We start from the raw sequence: 24,048 nt of genomic DNA, 5'->3' as shown, positions 1-24,048 counted from the left end.
AAAGTTACTTATGAAGGAACTTCGCAAGTCAAGGAATCGAAAATTTATATTCTTACTCATGATTATGAAATGTTTAAAATGAATGATGATGAATCTATTTCTAGTATATACACTCGTTTCATTAACATCATAAACAGCTTGACAGCTCTCGGCAAAGTCTATTTCAACGTGGAGATAGTAAGAAAAGTTTTCAACTCTCTGCTAAAATGCTGGGAATCAAAAGTGATGATGATTCTTGAAGCTAGAGACCTCAAAAAAATCAAATTAGATGATCTCATTGGGTCATTTACCACCCATGAATGCATATTAAAAAGAGGAGAAGAAGAAGAAAAGCCAAAGAAGAGCTTGACACTTAAAACTGTTCCTCATGAAAGTAAAAATGATGACCAAGATGAAGAAATTGCGATGATAACAAAGAGAATTAAAAGAATCTTAAAGAGAAATAAAGCTCCTTCAAGAAAATCCTTTAAAAAGTTTTCAAAAAAAGATATAGGTAAATATGATTCTTTAACTTGTTACAAATGCAATAAATCAGGACATATCAAGGCGGATTGTCTTCTGCTAAAGAAAGATCGAAACAAGGGGAAGAAAGCAATGAAAGCTACATGGGATGATGATTCAAGTAGCTCCGACAACGAAGCAAATAATGGAGAATATGCAAATCTTTGTCTTATGGCTAAAGATGACCTTAAGGTAACAAATCTTGACAATATAGAAAATCATTCATATGAAGAATTGTAAAATGTCTTTGAAGAGGTATATGAGGAACTTGAGAAATTGGGTATCAAATATACTGCTTTGAAAAAGAAAAATTCTTCTTTAACAAACGAAATTGATGTTTTAAGAAAAGAAAATATCATTTTGAAAGATAAAAATCATGAGTTGAAGAAAAAAGTGACTGATTTAGGAAAAATTGTTGAAAACTTTACAAACGGAAAAAGAAATTTTGAAAAACTTCTTGGTAGTCAAATATCTGTTTTTAACAAGGCAGGCTTGAGATATATGCTAAAACAAAATACAAACGTTATAAAAACTTTTTTGATAATCCTTCTAAATCAAAATCCAGTATTCAAATTTTTATTCATAAAAGTAAATTTTTCAAAGAAATATATTATTACAATCACTCAAGTTATTTGTATATGTCACATGCTATTTGCAATTTTTGTAATAGAAATAGTCATAATTATCATGCTTGTCCCATTAGAAGAAAACATACAATGACTATTAGGGCCATATGGATACCTAAAAATCTTGTTTATTCTAATACTAATAAATGAAGGACCCAAAGGACTTGGGTACCAAGAAAAATCATTTTAATTATTTTTATAGGTATGCATGAAGTCCTCCATAAGGAAAAGCAAATGGTTTTTAGATAGTGGATGCTCAAGACACATGACGGGAGGCAAGTCTAAGTTCATTGATTTTACATCTAAAGAAGAAGGACGCGTGACATTTGGAGACAACTCGAAAGGAAAGGTCATGGGAATAGGTAAAATTGGTAATGAGTCATCTCTCATAATTGAAAATGTTCTACTTGTTGAATGTCTAAAACATAATCTTTTGAGCATAAGTCAATTATGTGATAAAGGATTTACAGTTACTTTCAAAAGGGATAAATGCATTATTTTGAATGATCATGATTGCAATGTATGTTTTATTACTCTTAGAAGCAATAATATTTATACTATTGAATTTGAAGAAATTGCCTCACAAGATGCTATTTGTCTTTTAGCTCAAAATGAAACTAGTTAGCTATGACATAGAAGACTAGGTCATGCCAACATGGAACTTATTTCCAAACTTTCAAAAACTGATATTGTGAGAGGTTTACCAAAGGCAAATTTTCTTAAAGACAAAATTTGTGATGCAGACCAGTTTGGTAAACAAACAAAAACTTCTTTTAAAACCAAGAAATATATTTCCACTACTAGACTACTGCAATTGATACACTTTGATCTTTTTGGACCAAACAGAGTTGCAAGTCTAGGAGGAATATATTATACATTTGTTATTGTTGATGATTTCTCTAGACATACTTGAGTCATCTTTCTTGCTCGTAAAGATGAGGCACATAATGCCTTTACCAAGCTATGCAAGAGAATTCAAAATGAAAATGACTATACTATTTCAAGTACCCGAAGTGATAGGGGGAAAGAGTTTATTAATAAAGATATTAAAGCTTTTTATGATGAAAATGATTTTATGCATAATTTCTCTGCTCCTCGAACTCCTCAACAAAATGAGGTAGTAGAGAGGAAGAACATATCTCTTCAAGAGATGGCAAAAACAATGCTTAATGAGAACAACTTGCCTAGTTATTTTTGGATCGAAGCGGTAAGTATTGCTTGTTATGTCATAAATAGAGTTACATTCATGTCTAAGTTAGATAAAACCCCCTATGAGCTTTGGAATGAGAAAAAGCTCAACATTAGTTACTTTTATGTATTTGGATGCAAATGCTTCATTTTCAATGACAGGGATAATTTAGGCAAATTTGATGCAAAATCTTATGAATGCATCTTTCTCGGGTATTCTACTAATAGTAGAGCTTATAGAGTTTTGAATAAAAAGACTTTGACTATACAAGAATCTATGCATGTAACATTTGATAAATCTAATCTTCTACTCTCCAAGAAATCTGTTGATGACGAAAGAGAAGGTATAAATAAAATAGATAGTCTCAATTTCAACAAAGAGAACACAATAGAGGGAGTCCAACATGGAGACATTAGGAAAGATTATCAAAACTTGATGCAAGATGCAACCAAACAGTGGAAACTTGTAAAAGATCATCTAGTGGAACAAATTCTTGGAGAACCTTCACGAGGTGTAAGCACTTGATCATCTTAGAAATATTTGCAATCATACTCCTTTTCTATCTCAAATTGAATCCAAAAATATTGATGAAGCATTTCTTGATGAATCTTGGATTCTAGCTATGCGAGAAGAGCTAAATCAATTTGAAAGAAATGATGTTTGGACACTTGTCCCTAGACCCAAAAATCATACTGTTATTGGAACAAAATGGATTTTTAGAAACAATAAATATGAGTCTGGAGTCATCATTAGAAACAAGGTTGGACTTGTAGACCAAGGTTTCAATCAAGAAGAATGAATCGATTATGATGAGACATATGCACCAGTTGCAAGATTAGAAGCTATTCGAATGCTACTTGCTTACGCTTGTTATAAACATTTCAAACTTTTTCAAATGGATGTTAAAAGTGTTTTTTTAAATGGTTTTATAAATGAAGAGGTATATGTTGAGCAACCTCCAGGTTTTGAAAATCATAGTTTTTCAAATTATGTTTTCAAGCTCACAAAAGCACTATATAAACTCAAACAAGCCCCTAGAGCTGGGTATGAGAGATTTAGTGGTTTCTTGATTGAAAAAGGTTTTTTAAGAGGAAAAATCGATATAAATCTTTTCGTCAAACATGAAAAAGATGATATTCTTTTGATTCAAATTTATGTGGATGATATATTATTTGGTGCTACTAATGAAAATATGTGCCAAGATTTTGCTAAGAGTATGCAGGAAGAATTCGAAATGAGCATGATGTGAGAACTTAACTTCTTTCTTGGATTGCAAAACAAGTAAGCAAAAAGTGAAACATTCATCAATCAATCAAAATACATCAAAGAATTACTCAAAAAGTTTGGGATGAAAGGTACGAAGGAAATTGCAACATCAATTTACCCATCTACCAAACTTGACAAGGGTGAAACCGGTAAACCAGTTGACTCAAAGGTATATCGAGGTATGATTGATAGTCTATTATATTTGACAGCCAGTAGACTAGATATTATGTTCAGTATATGCTTATGTGCAAGTTTTCAATCATCTCTAAAAGAATCTCACTTGACTGTAGTTAAGCGCATTCTTAGATATCTTGCTGGTACAATTGACCTAGGGTTATGATATCCTAAGTATACTTCTTTTAATCTTTTCAGTTACTCAAATGCAGATTATATTGGTTGCAAAGTTGACAAAAAAAAAACACTAGTGGAACATGTCATTTCTTAGATCATGCACTTATTTTATGGTTTAGTAAAAAATAAAATTCTGTTGCATTATTTATTGCTGAGGCAAAATATGTTGCTGCGGGTAGTTGTTGTGCTCAAGTTCTTTACATGAAGCAACAACTTGAGGATTTTAAATTCATGTGCAATCACATTTCAATAAAATGTGATAGTACAAGTGCTATAAATCTTTCAAAGAACCCAATACAACATTTTAGAACTAAGCATATTGAGATTAGATATCATTTTTTTCGATACCATGTGCAGAAGGGCGATATTGTACTAGAATTCACAAGTACATGCCAGTAGTTGGCAGACATTTTCACAAAATCTCTACCAAAAGATAGACTATGCATGATTAGAAGAGAAATGGGAATGATGCATGCCATGAATATTTATTAAATATTTTTTATTATCTCAAATGACTTACAAAAACTTGAGACTTTTAGTTTCATTTTTCAAGCGCTCTTGCTCTTCATATATCAACATACCATCCTTATCTAAAGGATTAGGCAGTTGAAATGAAAAGGTAAGCAATGATTTTAAATCCTTATTCTCCTGCCTCAAGTCTCCTATTTTTTGTTAGACTCGTGAACAAGTCGTTAAAGTATACAAATCTTCTCGTTAAGCTTTTCAACCTCACGAGTTCTAGACTACAACTGTCGAGAAATTGCGACAATGGATGATGAGTATCGAGTACCAAGACTCACAAGTTCATAAATGGCTTCTTCATCTGACTTGTTAGTCAGATCACTCTCATGCTGTATCATGACACCTATGGTAGATGCAAAAATAACTGGTGGTTGGGGTGCAGTATATCCCATGTAGTAAACAAGTGGATTGTTGGAAGAAGATTGCTGAGCCATTAAAAAAGAGGGAATTAGATGCGAATGCAGATGGATTACAGAGAGCAAAGAAGACTTGATGCGAATTAGATGAAACTCAAAATTGATTTTATAGAGATGGAAATGAGAACAAGGCAAGCTATCAGTTCTTCAAAACTTAGTCAAGATTACAAGATATGCTGGATGCATATTTTATTTAGCTAAGCCAACGAGATTAACTGCAGATTGTCCATATTTTTCTCATAAAGGTTGAACCTCTGCTGTTAACTGCTGATGTTGACTTTGTATTTGTACTCTCTCTCGTTCCAGCTCCTCTATTCGTGGTTGTAGGTAATGAGCGTACCGGTTCATAAATTTCTTCAACTCATTATTTTCTTGTTTTAATCTTATATTATTTCTACTTTTATTAGCAAACTTTTGATGCAACTCAGATATTTGATTGTTAAGCCGATCAACCTCACTCACCCTTGCCAATAACCTCTGAGACATGGTCGTAATAGAGACAGCATATTGAGCACTGAGAATTCTTTATCCTGCAACAACCTCAGTATCGGTCTTGCTTGAAAAATGCATCTCTACTACTATCATGGTATTGACGGCCTCATGAGAGAAAATTAGTGGTTGAGGCGTAAATGGTTCCTGATTCAAATCTTGAAATTATTGGAATAATGTTGCTCGACCATGCTATCGTTTTGAATAAACTGAAACTAGGTCAATAGGCAATGTGAGAATTTGTTATGTGAGTAGTTGAAGGGTAAAAATGGACTTTTTATAGAAATCCAGAGCATTCAAATATCTGCAAAAGGTGTTAGAGTTAATCTAGGTGGGACCCGGCCAAGGTTCGAGGCCTTGCAGCTCGCTTCAGGGACCCAGGCGGCTCCGTGTTTTGTAGCACGCATTAGGGACCCAGGCGGCTTTATGCTTTATAGCACTTGTCAGGACCTAGGCAGCTCTAGGTTTTACGACACTTGTCAGGACCCGAGTGGCTCCAATTATTCAACTCTCTACAGTTTCTACAAACGCACCATTTTCATCAATCCATTGACATTGTTTACTGCGGATCCTTTTATAATGATGTTAAAATGGGGAGAAGTTTTAGACTAGAACATTAACATGTTCTTGCCAATGCTTTATTTGTTAACATTGTTATATATGCTTGGAATTATGTTTATCTGTTGTTTGAAAAACTAACGCACATTCTAAAGGGAAGCTTAAGTATTACTACAGGCTTCAGAGTTCTATTAAGTATTTGTCATCATCAAAAAGGGGGAGATTGTTGAACCCAAGGCTTCAAGCCTCCTATAATTACATATCTACATATGGATTTTGATGACAACAAATAAATTCAAGCATAAAAGAATCTCAAGCTCAAGTTGTCTACACAATGAAGCCAAGCACATCAATGAACCAAGTATGAGCAAGAAATGGAACAAGCTCGCAAATGAAACTCTTAGAGTAATTTTGTATATCTCTTGATAAAATTCGAAATTGGATTAAAACTCAAAATTAATCTTTTATCATAAAGTATCAAATTGCATTTTTCACACGTGCATGATATATTTAAAAATTAAAAGTTTGAAATTTGAATTTTTGAAAGATGATTGATTTTCATTTTTCACATGTGCATGACATGATTAAAAGATTTGAATATTTTCAAAAGTGAATGATGTTGTCTTTGGCAATTACGAAAAGTGAATGATGTTGTTTTTGACATGTGAATATTTTGAAAAGTGAATGATGTTGTTTTTGACATGTGAATATTTTTAAATTTGAAAATGAAGTCTCATATGCCTATAAGCTCATTTGAGATCTTCAAATTACAACAACAACAAGTGCATACACACATCATTGCAAGTTTTACAACATTCATTCAAAACTTTTACTCTCTCTTCTCTAAACATTGAATCTTAATCCTTGTTCATTTTATAGAGATATAGTTTGCGCTGTATTGTTTTTATTCCACTTATTGAGGGGTGTTTTCTGATAACTTACCCACTATTAGTTCTTGTATCAGTAAAAGGGTGTGTATAACCCTTCTGCATGTAGAAGGTGTTCTACACAGGGGATAGATGTTGAATCGCCATGTGTAAGGTGATTGCAAGTGTAGAGGGTCTTCTACACAAATTCTTTGTAGCGGTACTGCTCAAAGGTATAATAAGTTTCTATCTCCACTTGAATCAGGTTAAATAGTGAATTTGGGAATCCTCAAGGGGTAGCTTGAGACGGGATGTCGGCAGTGGGGCTGAACCTCATTAAAATACTGAGTTTGCTTTCTTTTATCCTTACTTTTTATATTTATTCCTGTTTTGTATTTTGTTCATATTTTATATTGTGTATTTGATTTATAATTGCGGATTTTTTAAATATAACTCAATTCACCCCCTCTTGTGTTAGCCATTTGAGCGACATAAATTAAGAGTCATATTATGCAAATATGTCTTTGTATTTGCATATGCATATACCAATGCCAATGCTCTTGTAGTAACTAATAACATCATGAATATAATTATAGTTAAATATTTTTTTAATAAGTTAGTTACATAATTCACTTAATTTTAATTTTAGTAATTTAAATAATTTTTTTATTAATTTATTTTTTTTAAAAAAAGATAAAACAAAATAACAAAAAAACCAACCGAACTGACCAATTTACACTCGACTCTTCTCTTATGTTGTTCTCTTATTTTCCTTCTGCTCACCGGCATCTTTCTCTTCTTCTTCTTCTTCTTTCAATCCTCTTCTTCCTCTATATAATCTCCATTCCCATGGCCAAGCCACTACCTACGACGATACAAATTGTACGACCACAACTTGGTCAGTTGGCACACCGTCATGGATTTAAGATTTCTTGGTACGATGTTTTTATTTGATTACATCATTGCCGCAAAAACTTATAAATTTGAGTATATATGAGATTTCTTGGTTATTTTGTTGATTTTGAGCTATAGTTGTTTGTTTTTATATATTTGTTTTTCGTTGTGATTTTGTGCGATCTTTTTTATAATAATCTGTTGGTGGGCGGGGTGGCTGGACGGGGGTAGGGTCAATCCTTCCACCCAGCAAATGGATGCAAATTGTCAAGAATGTGGGCAGGGATAGGGTGTGAGGGGAGATTAGGCCACCCTGTCTAGGTGAGGATAGGAGGCGGGATGGTTGGCTACCCGCCTGTATAGGATGTAGCACTCCATACTTTCACTTGGGATTGCAAATGATACTTCTCTTTCCTTATTTGGATACCAATGTGGTATTATTAAACCTTTACCCTTTACAAATCACCATCCCTAAATTTATATTCTAATTTTAAATTTTAGAATGAGAGATATAAACATACCGCTGAGCATCTTTTAATGTTCCATAAATGCAATCTCTCACTTGTTTTAAACTCTATAATTCAAATGAAAGTTTTAAAAGAAAACCTTGTCCAAACTTACGAATGATTAATAAGATAAGAGTTTTGCTATATGTAAGTCGGTGTGTTAACACACCATTTATAGTGAGATCCATTATAACTTAAGAAAAACTAAAGTATCCATCATTTTTTAATATAGTTTATGTGTAAAGTTTCTACATCAGTAATATATTGAGTGTGCAAGAAACAAATTAAGCTTATGAATAGATTTTCATTAAGACAATTTGTACTTCTATAAGTTGGAGAGGTGAGGACCATCTACAACAAGCAACTTCTTTAGGATTTTGCACGAGTCCATTAGTGAACCTGCATTGAGATAGGATATGGGCCATATGACAATATCAACTACTTTTCTCAACATTGCATACCTATCTATTTTGTAAAGTCTTTTTTGTTTAGTTTGCAGAATCAGCATTCCGCATTTCTATTCTTTTGTTTGGAGGCGAAAGATGAATATTGTAATGGAATTGAAGTAAAATTCATAAAATACTTAGGCCCTACAATTTTTTTGCAAAAGAATTATTATTTTTAATTTTAAGGTCTTATTTGGATAGTGAGTTGAGATGATATGCATTGTGAATAGTAGTAAAATGGTACTGCCAATAGAATTTGACAAAACTATCCATTTGACAATATGCCTATCCTAAGAGACTCAAAAGAATTATAATTTATAAATTTGTGATGGGAGCCATTCATCGGATATTACTGCATATTTGAGGCAAATCAAATATAGTTGTCTTCAATGATAATTAAGGTCTTTTGACAAGCTAAAACATGATATTATAAGTCACACAAATTATACTCGGTTACTACCAAGAATTAAGATTTCTTTTTCTAAGGAAAATATGGTTTTTAGGGTATCATAGAATCAGAGTGGAGAACCACTTCAGTCAAAGAATCACCTAGAGATCGTGACGGAGAAGACAAAAAAGGCTTCGGTGGGATTTGCAAAGAGTTGAGGCTTCCTTCTAGCATATCCACAACTCTACTCATTGTTGGCCGATTTGATGGGTTGGTCTGTATGCACCACAAACCCACTATTATCATCTTCTTTACATTTTGTTCATCCTCTTCATTTATGATATCTTGCATCCATAGTTCTTTATCTAGCTCAAGGTGCTTGTATATCCAATGTGGAAAGTATGTTTCACTGGTAAGACCAGTCTCAGCATCTATATTATTCGTACCCCCAACCATTTCTAAAACCATCATTCCGTAGCTATAAACATCAGATTTATGAGAGACCCCTCCAAAAATTCTACAAAATAGTTCCGGAGCTATATATCCCACCGTCCCTCTTGCACCCAACATTGATATGATACTCTTTTCTCTTGGGCATATTTTTGAAAGGCCAAAATCAGAAATCTTTGGACAGAAGTTCGCATCTAGAAGAATGTTGTGAGGCTTAATGTCAAAATGCAAGATTCTTGTGTTACAACCTCTATGTAAGTACTCTAACCCTCGAGCTATGCCAACTGCAATCATATATAATGTTTCCCATCCCAATTGATGATCAATTTTTTGTGGAGCTTTTTTGTATATGAACTTCTCGAGAGATCCGTTAGGCATAAACTCGTAGATGAGAGCTCTTTTAGAGCTCTCGAAGCAAAAGCCTCTAAGAGTAACAATGTTAACATGGGAGGTCCTACTAATGCTTGTAACCTCATTAATGAATTCCTCTCCATTGCCTTTTGATTCTTTCAAAACTTTCACTGCTACAAAAGAACCATCTTGTAATTTTCCCTTATAGACGCAACCATAGCCTCCTTGGCCTAATTTATCTTTGAAGAAGTTGGTCATTTTCTTGATATCTGAGTAACTATATCTTCTTATTGAAAAAGGTCCATTGTTCCTTAGAAATGTCTCGACACTCTGATGCGTTAGACTCTCCTTATTAAAAAACTGAATAATCTTAATGGATCTCAATTTTCTCTTGAAGCAGAGGCCAATTATCAGAGCTCCAATTACCGCAGATAAACTACTTGCTGTAAAGAACGAATAAAAATTATGAAGTTATGTAGTGCATAAACAAGAATCAAAATTGCATTTTTTTTTTGTGGTGATACCAAACTAAAATTGGAGGAAGTTATAATACTGATGTGTTGGCATTAGCTATTAATCAAGCTGAATTGAGAGTTAACTTTAATTTTGACTAGCGGGCAAACATAAAGCCTCCTTGGAACATGAAATAGGTAGGAAAAAAGAAACGATATTGCAACACAGAATTAGTTTGAACGGGGGTCATTGCTAGTTTTAGAAATTTTCCAATAGAGGAACCTTATAATTAGATATCTATTGAAATAATACTTTAAAGAGGTCATGTTCATTAGCCACACTACCATGCATGGGTAAGGGTTAAGAAAGGAGATCAGTACTTATATATAGCTTATATATATGCACCGAAGACACATGATCGATGAAGACACCAAATATTCCAAATGGACTAGTTTGAGTTTCTATTGTTTATTGATCTCGAAAAGAAACTACGGTGAAGAGGTACTTACCAAATGCTAGTATCATGATCATGACTTTCGATCTGCTATCCTTCCGACCTGCATAAAAAACAGCAAAAAAGAATATGCCATTTTATTCGAAAGTTTAAACCATTTAAGCGAAAACCTAACAAATCCAAATTGACATTCTTTGAAATCGAACAATATACTTAACACAAATTTCCAAGATAGTATTCATAGCAATAAGTTTTTATTGGTACGTGGATTGTTGCATGGAATAGAAATATATAGAAGCATGCAGTTTATTAAGTGTGCAATACATATTACATGGAATACAAAGAAATCAATATATTATCTCTTGTATATCTCACATTGATGAGCTCTGTAATTGCAACAGCAATAACATGCAATTAATAAGCAGTCACATGCAATTCTTGATAGAACTCAGCATATAGTGATACTACAAACAATTAGTAATTATTTCTTCTTGACTATTTTTGTGGAAGCTAATAGGAAGTAGTATCACCTTCTAAGAATTAATGAATAGGCAACCCTTCCATCACCTTTTTTTTTTTTTTTTGGTTAGAAACCAATTAAATTATCATCAATGTTGATCTTGGCAAACTATTAGCTAGGTTTTTACAGTTTTGTACGTCTTAGGACAATCATTGATAATTATGCGTGGCGGTCTAGCTTTTGTACACAGAGTCAGAATATAGAGTCGGAGTTGATCGAGGACTATTTCCATTAATTATAATGTTATGAATTTCCATGAATAGTTAGACTCATTTATAGACGAACTAGATCACACCAATTAAGAAGCCAAATTTTGGTCTAACATGCATGAACTTTACCGTAGATTCTTGCCCATAGCTAGCTATGCATGGGGAACTTAAGAACTCGCACTATAAGAAAATTGTTTATTTCTGACTAGTTATTTTTCGCGAGAATGACTATTTTCTGTTAAAATGAATCTGTTTTCTTCACAAATACTTATTATTGTCACAAATAATCCGTCACAAATGCTCGTTTTCCTTATAATGGCGCCGGTCATCTGTATATATGCGTGAAGGGGAAATAAATAAAGTTTGAGATCAAGTAGTAAGCCCTACCATATATACCCAAAATACTTATGTGAGCAGCAATAAATATTGTGAGACTTACAGCTTGATATGTCTATTTCTTTTCCACTTGAGACTCTCAATTTCGGGCACAAACTTGAGATGATTTTTTTTTCTCTAAATGCCTATCATCTTCAACTAGCAGCACTTTGGAGATAGTCACCATTTTTTTTTTTGAAAATAAGCTATTTCATTCATCAAAGCAAGTGCTTGATACATGGGGGACAGTCCTCAATAATTATGCAATCATCTTGGCAGCTAAGAGCAAACTTTGCCAAATGATGGGCAATTACATTAACTTCCCTATGAACATGTAGAACAGACCAGGAAAGGAACTTGGAAAGCAAGATCTTAATGTCTCTAATAACAAGACCAGCATCACTCAAACTATCTTCTTTGTTTTGAATTGCCTTCACCACCGAAAGAGAGTCAGCTTCAAGCATGATATGTTGTAATCCCAAATCTACACAAAAGGATGAAGCTCTTCGAGCTGCTATAGCCTCACCAACAAGTGGATCTGGGAACAGGTCCATCGATGAACATAATGATGCCATAACAGCTCCTTCTGAGTTCCTAACAATCACACCAATCCCCAGCCTCGAGTTGCCTTTATCAATGGCAGCATCCCAATTGGCTTTGAAAACATCTAGTCGGGGAGTAACCCACCTGTTGATTTTAGCTGCTTGGATTTCCTTCTGTTTTGTTCCATTCTCTAGCCACAACTTTATGGAAACCATCTCTGCTTGGATCAGCTTTGACACTTGAGATGGGGGTTGGAATTGCTGTTCAAAGAGCCAAGTAGTCCTCCTACACCAAATAGCTTTTGCAGTAACAGCAAATTCAATGATTTCCATAGGAGATAAGTGATCCATTAAAGAGGTCAGAATACCTTTAAATGATCCTTCAAGTAGGCTTGATTTCTGAATTCTTTTTGAGCTCATAGACCATACATCCATTGAAGCACCACATGACCAGATGGCATGAGTGACTGATTCTGGTCTCAGAGAGCAGATTGGACAGAGAGGTGAATCTACTACTTTTCTTTTATGCATATTCAACTTAGTGGCAAGGGACTCACAAGCAGCTCTCCAAAGAAAAGATTTTGTTGCTTGAGGTGCTCGGATACCCCAAACTTTGTTCCAGAATCTCGAGTTGGAATTTTGAGTTGAAGATTGCCCCATTCTATCCTCTAACAGTGAGCCTTGAAGGTGATGAGCACTCCTTACAGAAAACTTCCCATTGCTTGAGCATCTCCATGTCAGCATGTCTTGGCTCCTGCATGGACTAATAGGGATCTGGCTAATTAATTTTGTCTCAGAGGCTGAAAATATATCATAAATGAGAGATAGATCCCACTGCATGGTGACTAGATTGATGAGATCAGCAACTTGAGCTTCAGCCTCTAGGATGTGGACAGGAGATTGCACTTTAAATGTAGATGGGCATGGCAGCCATTGATCTTGCCAAATTTTGATTTTTCTTCCATCACCAACTTTCCATATCAAACCTGCCTTAAGTGCTGGTCTGGCTAGAAGGAAGCTCTTCTACACATAAGGATCATAAGGTCTTAATTTGGCTGATAGAAAGTCCGAGGTAGGGAAATATTTAGCTTTGAGAACCTGAGCTGCAAGAGATAGAGGGTTCTGAATGATCCTCCAACCTTGTTTAGCCAATAGGGCTAAGTTAAAATGTTCAAAGTCCCTAAATCCCAAACCCCCCCTTCTGTTTGGATTTCCTTAATGTTTGCCAGTTCAACCAATGGATTTTAGAACTATGATTGCTTTGACCCCACCAGAAAGATTGTAAGAGCTAGTTGAGGCTTCTAAGAATTGTTTTGGGGAGTTTAAAGATCCCCATGCTATAAGTAGGGATTGACTGCAGCACAGATTTAAGTAGGGTCTCCTTCCCAGCTTGAGACAGCAGATTGCTATTCCAATTAACCATCTTGGCTTTGACCCTGTCAAGTATTGAGTGAAAAGCCTTGGTTCTGTTCCTACCCACATATGATGGTAACCCCAAATATTTATCAAAGGATCCTGAAGCTTTGATACCTGATTGTTGTAGAATGGCTTGTTGGATCTCAACTTTGGTGTTCCTGCTGAAAAAGATGGAGGTTTTTTCAAGATTAAGCCTCTGACCTGATACTTGTTCATAGCTGCTTAATATATGTTGTAGTCTACACCATTCATCTGGATTAGATCTGCAAAATACCAAGCTGTCATTTGCGAAGAAGAGATGGTTCACATGAAAGGAGCCTCGAGCAGCTGGAATCCCAGAAATAATTCCCTGCATCTTAGCTTGATTTAGGCTATGGCTGAGGAATTCAGAACAAATGATGAATAGGTAGGGAGAGAAAGGATCTCCCTGCCTAATGCCTCTGGATGGAGTAAAAGTTGCTTGGGGTATACCATTAACAAGAATAGAATAGTTGACAGTGGTAACACACTACATCACCAGATCTACCCATTCACTCTCAAAGCCCATTTTCCTCATTATTTTACTTAAAAAGTCTCATTCCACTCGATCATATGCTTTGCTCATATCGAGCTTAAGGGTCATATAGCCATTATGCTTCCCTTTTAACCTTGTTTGCATGGAATGCAGCAGCTCATATGCAACAATAACATTATCTGAGATCAGTCTTTCTGACACAAATGCACTTTGGGTGAGGTAAATGAGATTAGACAAAATAAGCTTGAGTCTGTTGGCAATTACTTTAGAGATGATCTTGTAGAAGACATTGCAGAGACTGATTGGTCTATAATCTAAAACAGATTGTGGGCACTTCTTCTTGGGGATCAGAGAAATAAATGTTTGATTGATATCTTCAAAACCCTTTCTGGTATTAGCACTTCTATGACTGCTGCTGTCACTTCCTTGCCTATTGTGGACCAATGTTGATGGTAGAAAGCAGCTGGAAATCCATCTGGGCCAGGAGATCCGAGGGGATTCATGTTCTTGATTGCATTTTCAACTTCATGTTCAGAAAAAGGGCTAGCAAGAGAGCAATTCATTTATGTAGTGACTGAGGGAGGGAAAGAGCTCATGGCAGCCTCGATATTGCTTGGTTTAGAAGAGGAGAAAAGGTCTTGGTAATAGTCTTAAAAGGTCCTTGCAATCTCTTCCTTATTGAGAGTCACACTTCCATTTTCACTTTTGATTTGTTTGATTCTGTTCACCTGTTTCCTTTGAGATGCACACTTATGGAAGTATTTAGTGTTCTTGTCTCCTTCCTTAAGCCACCTTTGTTTAGCTCTTTGTCTCCATTTCAGTTCTTCTTCTTCAAGATAACCATCTATCTCACTCTGAAGTGCATTGATTTGACTATTAAACTGGCCAGAATTGGACTCTTGTAAACTTCTAAGTTGTTCACTCTTGTAATTAAGGAGCCTCTTCTGCTGTCTAAAAGCCTCCTTGCTCCAAATCTTGAGCTTATCCCTGCATACCTTCAATCCTTCTCGAGTAAAATCAAGCTTGGAAGCCTGAGGTGGTTTCTGTATCCAGGCAGCTTTAATGAGTTCAGTGCATCCTTCTCTTTTACCCCATGCCACTTTATATCTAAAAATCTTATGTTTAGAGGTCTCAACTTGGGCAGAGTTTAAGCAATGAATAAATAAGGGATTGTGATCTGAACATTGTCCTGGAAGAACTAAGACCTGATTAGAGCCAAAGAGGTTAAGCCATTCATCATTGACTAGGGCTCTATCCAAACGACATTTAGTGAATTCAGAGCCCTCCCTTCTATTACACCAAGTAAACTTTGATCCTCCAAAGCCAATATCCATAAGTCCACAGTCTGATAAGGCCAGTCTAAATTCTTCCATTTGCTTAAAAGGGCAGGTGTTAGAGGCAAAGTACTCATCTTGGAACATAATCTCATTAAAATCCCCCATACACAGCCAGGGATTATGAATTCTGGAATGAATTAGTCTGAGAAGATCCCAATTAATACTTCTTTTAGCAGTAGAAGGCTGTCCATAGAAACCTGTTACAGTCCATTTCTTGCTTGGGATGTTAGAGGAAGTTGAAATAGAGATGTGGTGATGAGAGTAGGATTCTAGTTCAGCTTCAATTTCTCTTTTCCAAAATATGGCAATACCCCCACTTCTTCCAATACTGTCAACAGAAAAGCAGTGGTCAAAATTTAGTCTGTCTCGGATAAGTTCTATTCTTTTCCTTCTACATTTTGTTTCACTCAGGAACACAACATCCGGGCACTTTTCCTTCACCATAAGGTGGAGCTCACGAACTGTTCGAGGGTTCCCAAGCCCTCGACAGTTCCATGCTAAGTGTTTCATGGGGATTGGCAGGGCTGGAAACCAGCCACTGCCAACTGAGCTTGTTTAGCTCTCTTTCTTGTCATGATAATTCCATGAGTTTCTGCACCAAGCCTTTTCCTTAATTTAGGGTCACTAGACTCACACATAACCGTGTCAGTTGGACTTTGGTTTCCTCTAGGCCCCAACTCTCTAGCCCTCCTTTTCCACTTTCTTTTAATAGCAATAGCAGCAGCAGCAGCAGCAGTTTTAACGGGTGAGTTTTGAGAAGGTGAGCTGCCCTGGGTCAAGTCTCTAGTAGGGATCGATGTGTCTAGATCAGTGTGATACAGGGAGGGATCCAGGTTGGGTATGACACCTTTTAAAGTTAAGGTGTCCTTAGGATGCATATCAGCCAAGTGGGAAGTCTCAAAGCTATCAGAGTTTACCTAGATAGAAGGGTCAGAATGGTCTTTTGTTCTGCACCAGTTGCCCTTTTCATGTAAAAGTCCAGAAAGTTGGTGGTTGTCAGAACTCCCAAGGTCAGCTTGTTCAACGCCTACTTTGGGCTTGCTAGAGACGTTTTGTCCCATCCCATCATCTTCATATCTGCTACCTTCACTCTTGTTTTGGCGCCAACTCTCTGTGTTTTCGCAATCACCATCTCTCTTACTGAAGATTGGAGAGTTCCTCAGCTGTGTGTTAGCTCTCAACCAGGAACCAAACTGAGGTATTGAGCCTTCACTTGCATTAACCCCCAGAGGAGAATTAGGACAAGACAAGCCCGTATATTTAATGGCACCACACTGAAAGCAGAATAAGGGAAGCCTCTCATACTTAAATGGAATCCAAAAACGTTTTCCTCCCATATTGATGAATTTGCCCCGAATGAGAGGCTTACAAATATCGAGTAAAACTCTAACTCTAAGAAAATGACCCCAAGCCATACCACTAGCATCCACGTCAACTGATATAACAGTTCTCACAGCTGCTCCCACCTTTTCACCCATGGTTTTGTTCATTCCTGCAAAAGGCAGGTCGTGAAGTTGTATCCAAAATGGTTCCTCCTTAAACTCAATGTCTTTTGGAGCCACACAGCCTTCACAATCAAATAAGCAAACCAAGGCCCTGTCAAAAGACCAGGGTCTTCCCGAAAGTATACGCTCCTTTTCCATATGATTCTGAAACTCAATCAAAAACCTGTTGATTCCAAGGTGTTTGAAAGAAACCTGACCCTCTACTTTCCAAGCTTTACTCATGGTATTCCGAAAAACTCCTCTGTTTATTTCCTTCTCTGCAATAATAAGGCCAACCAAACAATTCCTACTTTTTGCTATAGAAGTAAGAACTTCCTCATTTGGAATGAGAACTTCCTCCTTCTCTTCTTCCGTAAATTTCAAACCTTCGTAAATGTTAGATATATCTTCAGCCATAACGGCAAAAACTCTCTTCAGACAAAGTCCAAGAGAGAGCCTCTACGTTCACTGAACAGTAGAGAGAAAACTCCACCTTTCTAAGAAAGAGGAGAGAAAACTCAGATAGTCACCAATTTAATCATGATTGTAAGCCTCATAGATTTGGAATTTGCGAAGACCCCTATTATACGAAGGACGCCATTAATGAAACCGGCAATCCAAACATCATCAAAGAGAACCATGAATGGAGAACCATTTTCCTGAAATATTCCCTGCCACATTCTCAGACGAGTGGCAATCATAACTCATATCCCCAACACTTTATATTTAAAATCTTCTGGACCATTAATGTTCCCACTAGCTTAACCAAGCTTGAAACGCTATATATATATTTGTAAGGATCCCATGCCTACATACTATGCGCGAAACATGACTCAAAGCCACCAAATTTCTCCCAAGCAGTTGATCATCATCAAACAAAGACTACTTTGAGAAAATCGAGACAGATATCTAGTCTTTTGTCTTTAGCATTGATTGCATGAAAAAAGAGGACGCTATATATTAATTATATTGCATGCTGTAATAAGATGAGAATACTACATCATCCGTGCACCTTATAATAATTTTCCCGGTATAACTATCATTTGTTATAATTGGTTGCTCACACACACACATGACACACACACACATATATCTTCCTATAACTTAAAAGAGTCTATATTGATATGAATAGTAATAAACAGTATTATTGTTCATCAACAGTAATGAACAGTAAAGAGACTGAGTTGTCTTTTTTTCGCATGTTTGTTTTGTTTTTCTGTTTCTTTTTGGTTTAGAGAGAGAGAGAGAGAGAGAGAGATGGAGAAATGGGTTGGTGCGTGCGAATAGCAGTGTGCGACGGAGAGGGAAATGGAGGTTCGTGGTGGCTGGGTCTGCTAGAGGTTGTCGCCGGTGTGATGTGGTGAAGGTGCGGTGGCTTGGGTGGCAGCGTACGACTGCGGAAGTGGACACAAATGGGTGAAACCCATTTCGGTTGGGTTTCCGCGGGGGAGAGCCAGCCGTGCGTGGCGGACATCCGTTGTTACTGCCTTGGTCGCCGGCGTGAGGAGGAGTCTCTGTTGGTGGTCGTGAGGCTGGGTGGCCGCGTTCGGCGGCGCAAGGCGGCACACGTTGACACAAATGGGAGAAATCCATTTTGGTTGGGTTACCGCTGGGGAGAGAGAGGCCGCGCGTGGGGGATATCGGCGGTGGCTGGGTTGGTGGTCAGCTGAGGGGGACTCTCCGGTGGTGGCAGTGAGGCTGGCCGGCACATGGCGGCACCGGGCTGGACTGAAGGAGAATGGGCCGTGGGTAATAATCGGGCCAGAGGAGAGAGAGAGAAAGTGAGGAAAGAAAAAAAATTTAATAAAATCACTATAATATTTATCATTATTATATATAAATAAAAAATAAAATCACTATAATATTTAGCACCATTATATATAAAATTGAATAAAATCACTAAAATATTTATCACTATTATGTAAAAAATATATTCTTTAAGATGGATCTCAAATATACCAAATTTTTTTAAAGATATTGTGCGGAAGTTACGCACCTTAAAATTATAAAAATAATTTCTTTTGTTAAAATTTAGAGATACAGTTATAAGATTGTAAAAATATATTTTGTTAAAATTAACTTATGAACAAAGCTTAAACTTGTTTGTATAACATAAATTATAACATATTTTGGTTCCAAGTAGACTGTAAGACAATAACTCTTTAGGTTTTTTCTAAGATATTTTAATTGTAATATTGATTAGTTATTTTAGAATATAATTTTAAAGGTGGCTTGACTTGAGTTGTTAAAATCATATATCGTTAAATGTAATGGATCAATGTAAAAACAACAACTTTTTATCTTTTTAGAGAAATGCTATATCACACTCTACTGTACATTGCACTCTTCACACACCTCACATAGTTTAGTTTTTTTTTTTTTTTCACCCCAGCACGTTAGGTGTGCTAGGGCTTCTTCACACAGTAAAGTGTGAAGAAGATTTTTTCATCTTTTTATTTTACTCATATTTTTCTATTCCTTACACCACACACCACACACCATACATAATTTTTTATTTTACTTTTTCTTTATCTTTTTTTCTTGCTAAATGTATGATGTATGGATAATGAATAGAATAATTTATTTAGTATAAAAAAAAATTATCAAGTGTGATGTGTTTTATAAAATGATGAATAGAATCGAGCCAGAGGAGAGAGAAAGAAAGTGAGGAAAAAAATACTATAATATTTATCACTATTATATATAAATAAAAAATAAAATCACTATAATATTTATCACTATTATATATAAAAATAAAATAAAATCATTAAAATATTTATCACTATTATGTAAAAAGTAGATTCTTTAGAGTGGATCTCAAATATACCAAATTTTTTTAAAGATATTATGCATATTTTACACATTTTAATGATGAAAGAACGTGAGAGCAATATAAGAATAAAAGACTTTGTATTTTTTCAATACTTGCTAAGTCATCGAGTAGTGTGGTTCAACTAACAACTAATTTAATTATTTAAGACTCCGTGCTACATGTAAAGAATCACATTTTATTTATTCTTTTGACACAATATTTTTAGGAATTATTTTTTCTTCCAATTAATAAAATGTGGCACGCCACCGCTAGTATATATATATATATCTTCCTATGTTTTAAAAGCATGTATAACATGATGAATAGTAATGTGAACAGTAATTTTTTAAAAAAAAAAATTTTAGTATGTATAACATTATTTTCATTTTTTTTAGCATATATAATGTGAACAGTAATGAACAGTGATTATTGTTCACGTTATTTTCATTTTTTTAAGTTTTTTTTAAATAATCTAAATAATAATAAAAGTTTCTTTGTCTTTACAAAAAATAAATAAATAAGTAATGAACAGTAATTACTGTTAACGTGAACAGTTTTTTGATATATTGCAAGTGAGGGGAAAAGGAAATTTTTTGAGATTTAAATCTAATCCTTCATCATAACTCTCCAAATTTGATCCAATGGTAAAAATTTAAATACTAATTTAAATTAATTTAAAATATTTAATTAACATATAAAGGAAATTTTTTGGGATTTAAATCTAACCCTTCATCATAACTCTCCAATTTTAATCCAATGGTGAAAATTTAAATACTGATTTAAATTAATTTAAAATATATAATTAACATATAAATATCATATCATAAATAAATTATCAAATTTAATTTATAAAATACTAATCTTTCATCATTAAATAAATGATGAAATTTTGTTAAATATTTTTAAAAAAGTAAAACTATATAAATAATTAAAATTTTAACATAATTTAAATATGATAATATTCTTAATTAACTAAAAAGAACTGATACAGCTACCAAAAAAGTAGCCCAAAAATATGCCCTGAATATGTATTTCACTTTTTTTTATTTTTCTTTTCTTTTTTTCATGTATATTTTTAATCATCATAAACATTTTTTTAAAAAATAAAAAATTTACAACATCCTTAAAAAACACTTCCTTAGTCACTAGGTAAAAAAAAAAAAAAAAATTAGGCACACGTCCCTTGGACGTTACCCTACTGCTAGTGTGTGTATATATATATATATATATATATATATATATATATATATATATCACACACTCTCAAGGCTTCTTCTAGAATGATTTTAGGCTAAATACAATCATATTAGAAATATTGTCTTTACTGGCCCATTAGTCTATAAAACATCATATACTGCAAGAAAAATAAGCATTTGTGATAGATTATTTGTAATGATAATGACTATTTATGACAAAAACAAACTCAATTTGGTAGGAAATAATTATTTTCGACAAATAAACAGTTTTCTTATACTTTATATATATACGTACACACACATTCATGATACAAGGCTATCTCCAAAGTATACTCTAGACCAAACGTCATGGAATGATATCATCAGGGCTAATAATTGGTAAGATCACAAAAAAAAAAAATTATAAAAAGTATTCGTATATTGACTCAAAGCTGGGATATATACATTCTTAAGCGAGGGTGTGGCCGGCTGATTAATATTCCTAGCCATTTCCTCCCTTTGAATGTTGACCAGATCATAAGGCTAGCAGCTAGCTGCGAGATATTTATATTTATATATATATATATATATATATATATATATATATATTAAATTAAGCATGATCTGTGGGCCGGGTGCCGGCCTTCAGAGCATCAAATTTTTTTATCATGATCATGACCCATGCACTGTCCATTGGGAAAAATATTTTTATGTTGTTGTAGATAATCTTAATCATAAATCACAAAATATATCTTCTTCTTTTTTCCTATAATATTACTTAAGCATGACCCTACAAGATAGAATCACTAGTATTCACTTGTAAAGAGAGAGACAAATTAATTACAATCACTATGGATTTGAGAGCGTTTTTGTTGAATAATGCAGCGTGCAAGCTGTAACAGCTTGTTGAATAATTCTTGCAAAATCTCGAAGAGCCTTTTTGTTTTTCTATGGCATTAACTAATTTTTAAGAATTACACATGAAGTTCTACTGTTGAGTTTTGAGTGTTACTGCAATATCACTAGCTAGTTGCTACATGATCAAGTTCTACCCAGAACGCTAATTCATCACAACCCGAATCTGGTTGAAAGGATCGGAGCTAATAATTAAACAGATCAGAAGTATAGATTTCTGCAGTTCTCTGATTCAGCTCCAATGGGTGACTCAAATTGTTGCTGTCAATGTTCTCACTACTGTTCTATTCTTATATATGTCTATGCGAATTAAACATGGAAAAGGAAAGACCCTTAACCAATGGTATATGCACTGATGCGATTTTATCTGATTCGTTATATCTACTTTATAATAAAATAACTTTATAATCTAACGAGTATCATCAAACCATATCAGTTTGTGGGATTACTTTTTGTAATTCCTTTATGTTTAGAGTATTTTTTTTTTTTTATTAACTACACCATAATGTGGCCTATACGTTATTAAAGAAGAATGCAGGCTTCAGCTTATATATCCAATTATGAAAAAATCTATTCACAAGGCTAAACTTTTGAATACACTCATCAGCACACAGATCGATGTAGAAATCTTAATTCACATTAGTTATATTTAAAAATATTGTTGTTTTAACTTTTTAAAATTATAATTTCCACAGCAAAACTCATATATATCCAATTGAAAGGGGAGAGATAACATATACAAAAATGTGCATACCGTCTGAGTTGTTTGGACCACAATTAAGAAATTGCACACCGTCACGGCAATAGCAGACAAACTGGGAGGTGCTATTAGAGCCGCATCTCCCACCTGAGCTCTGACATCCATCACAGGCAACCAGCAACGATTGATCGTATTCCACCTCAAACCCTTCCTTCAGAGCTTCTATCAGTAACGGTGCTGCTCTACCCGCAGGGACTTCATTGAAAGCAGTCGTTTTGAAAATGGGAACTTTCATAGTAGCATCACATGATTTGCTAAGTTCAGATAGTTTGATACTGGACGAAGAGTCGCCTACGAAATAACCATTATTCGAAGCTCCTGGGCATTCAAATACATCGCCGCCCAGTGTGCGGAGTACGGGTGAAGGGCAGCCATAGCATAAAGTTAGGTTCTGAATGGTCGAAGTATAATTATACAAGGTGTAATTCAATTCGGTAGTCAGCTTTTTTTCAGGACAAAGATATCCTAAGAGGTCATTTCTTGCAATGGTCATTCTGTTTGTGGACTGGCTGAAATTCAGTACCCGGAACTTTAGCTCTTCAAATTGCAAAACAGGGTATTCATTATTGAAGCACTCCAACTCGTACCCCTTATCCCTATTCCCGCAAAAGTCCGGCCGACCACCTCCCCAGTAAGGGAACGGAATGTTTCTGAAGCTTCCACAGTCGTAGGGACGACCGCACTCCACGAAGAAGGGATCATCGTCGATGCAGTAAGATGGTGTAGTTAGTACTGTTAAGATGATGAAGAAGGAGATGAGGAGGATGGAAAGTAGAGATGTAGAGAAATATGGGGCGTCCATGTTTGTAAGGAAAAGCGGGTGAGGTGAGAGATGAGACGATGATGATGATGAGGGTACGTTAATCATGTTAGTGTGGATGCAACATGTTGTTGATCGATGAATGGAAAACACAGTAAGCAAAACGCGTGCTGACAAAATAACTCAAACGTCTCGTCAAACGTTATCTTCCAAATGCAACAATAAAAATATTTCAAGAAATGTTTTGATTATAACAGATTTTATAAAAATAAATTTATTAATTAATGTAATTTGATGTGATACATTAAATTATTATTATTATCAATTAAAGTATTTCTAATATATCCCATGAAATTATTATGTTAATTCGTGAGTTTACATTTATTATATCAATACTCAACAATTTCAAATAACTTTAGTCCTAATTTGTGACAGGACAAAAATTAGGGAAAAATAAGTATTTCTATTTATCGTCACTAAAGGTAGACAATAAATAATTTTAC

General features: G+C 34.8%; 1 protein-coding gene across 1 annotated transcript; it reads right to left on the bottom strand.

Annotated features, from left to right (window-relative positions):
- Nucleotides 1-8,980: 8,980 nt before the first annotated feature.
- Nucleotides 8,981-23,639, bottom strand: LOC109016278 (LEAF RUST 10 DISEASE-RESISTANCE LOCUS RECEPTOR-LIKE PROTEIN KINASE-like 2.1). Its single transcript, XM_035690864.1, has 3 exons — nucleotides 22,780-23,639; nucleotides 10,782-10,829; nucleotides 8,981-10,262 (listed from the first exon to the last, which is right to left on the bottom strand). The coding sequence occupies exons 1-3, from the start codon at nucleotides 23,585-23,587 to the stop codon at nucleotides 9,130-9,132; spliced, it is 1,989 nt and encodes a 662-aa protein (XP_035546757.1). The 5' UTR covers nucleotides 23,588-23,639; the 3' UTR covers nucleotides 8,981-9,129.
- Between the last annotated feature and the right edge of the window lie 409 nt (nucleotides 23,640-24,048).

This window comes from Juglans regia, chromosome 6, assembly GCF_001411555.2.
Source record: "Juglans regia cultivar Chandler chromosome 6, Walnut 2.0, whole genome shotgun sequence".
NCBI lineage: Eukaryota > Viridiplantae > Streptophyta > Magnoliopsida > Fagales > Juglandaceae > Juglans > Juglans regia.
Note: the sequence above shows the minus strand (reverse complement) of the source record. Positions and strands in the feature narration are given on the sequence as shown.

Coding starts and splice junctions, on each gene's coding strand:
- LOC109016278 (XM_035690864.1), bottom strand. CDS start 23,587: ATGGACGCCCCATATTTCTCTACATCTCTACTTTCCATCCTCCTCATC. Junction 10,830..22,779: donor TGGTCCAAACAACTCAGACG/GTATGCACATTT, acceptor TTTTTTATGCAG/GTCGGAAGGATAGCAGATCG. Junction 10,263..10,781: donor GATCATGATACTAGCATTTG/GTAAGTACCTCT, acceptor CGTTCTTTACAG/CAAGTAGTTTATCTGCGGTA.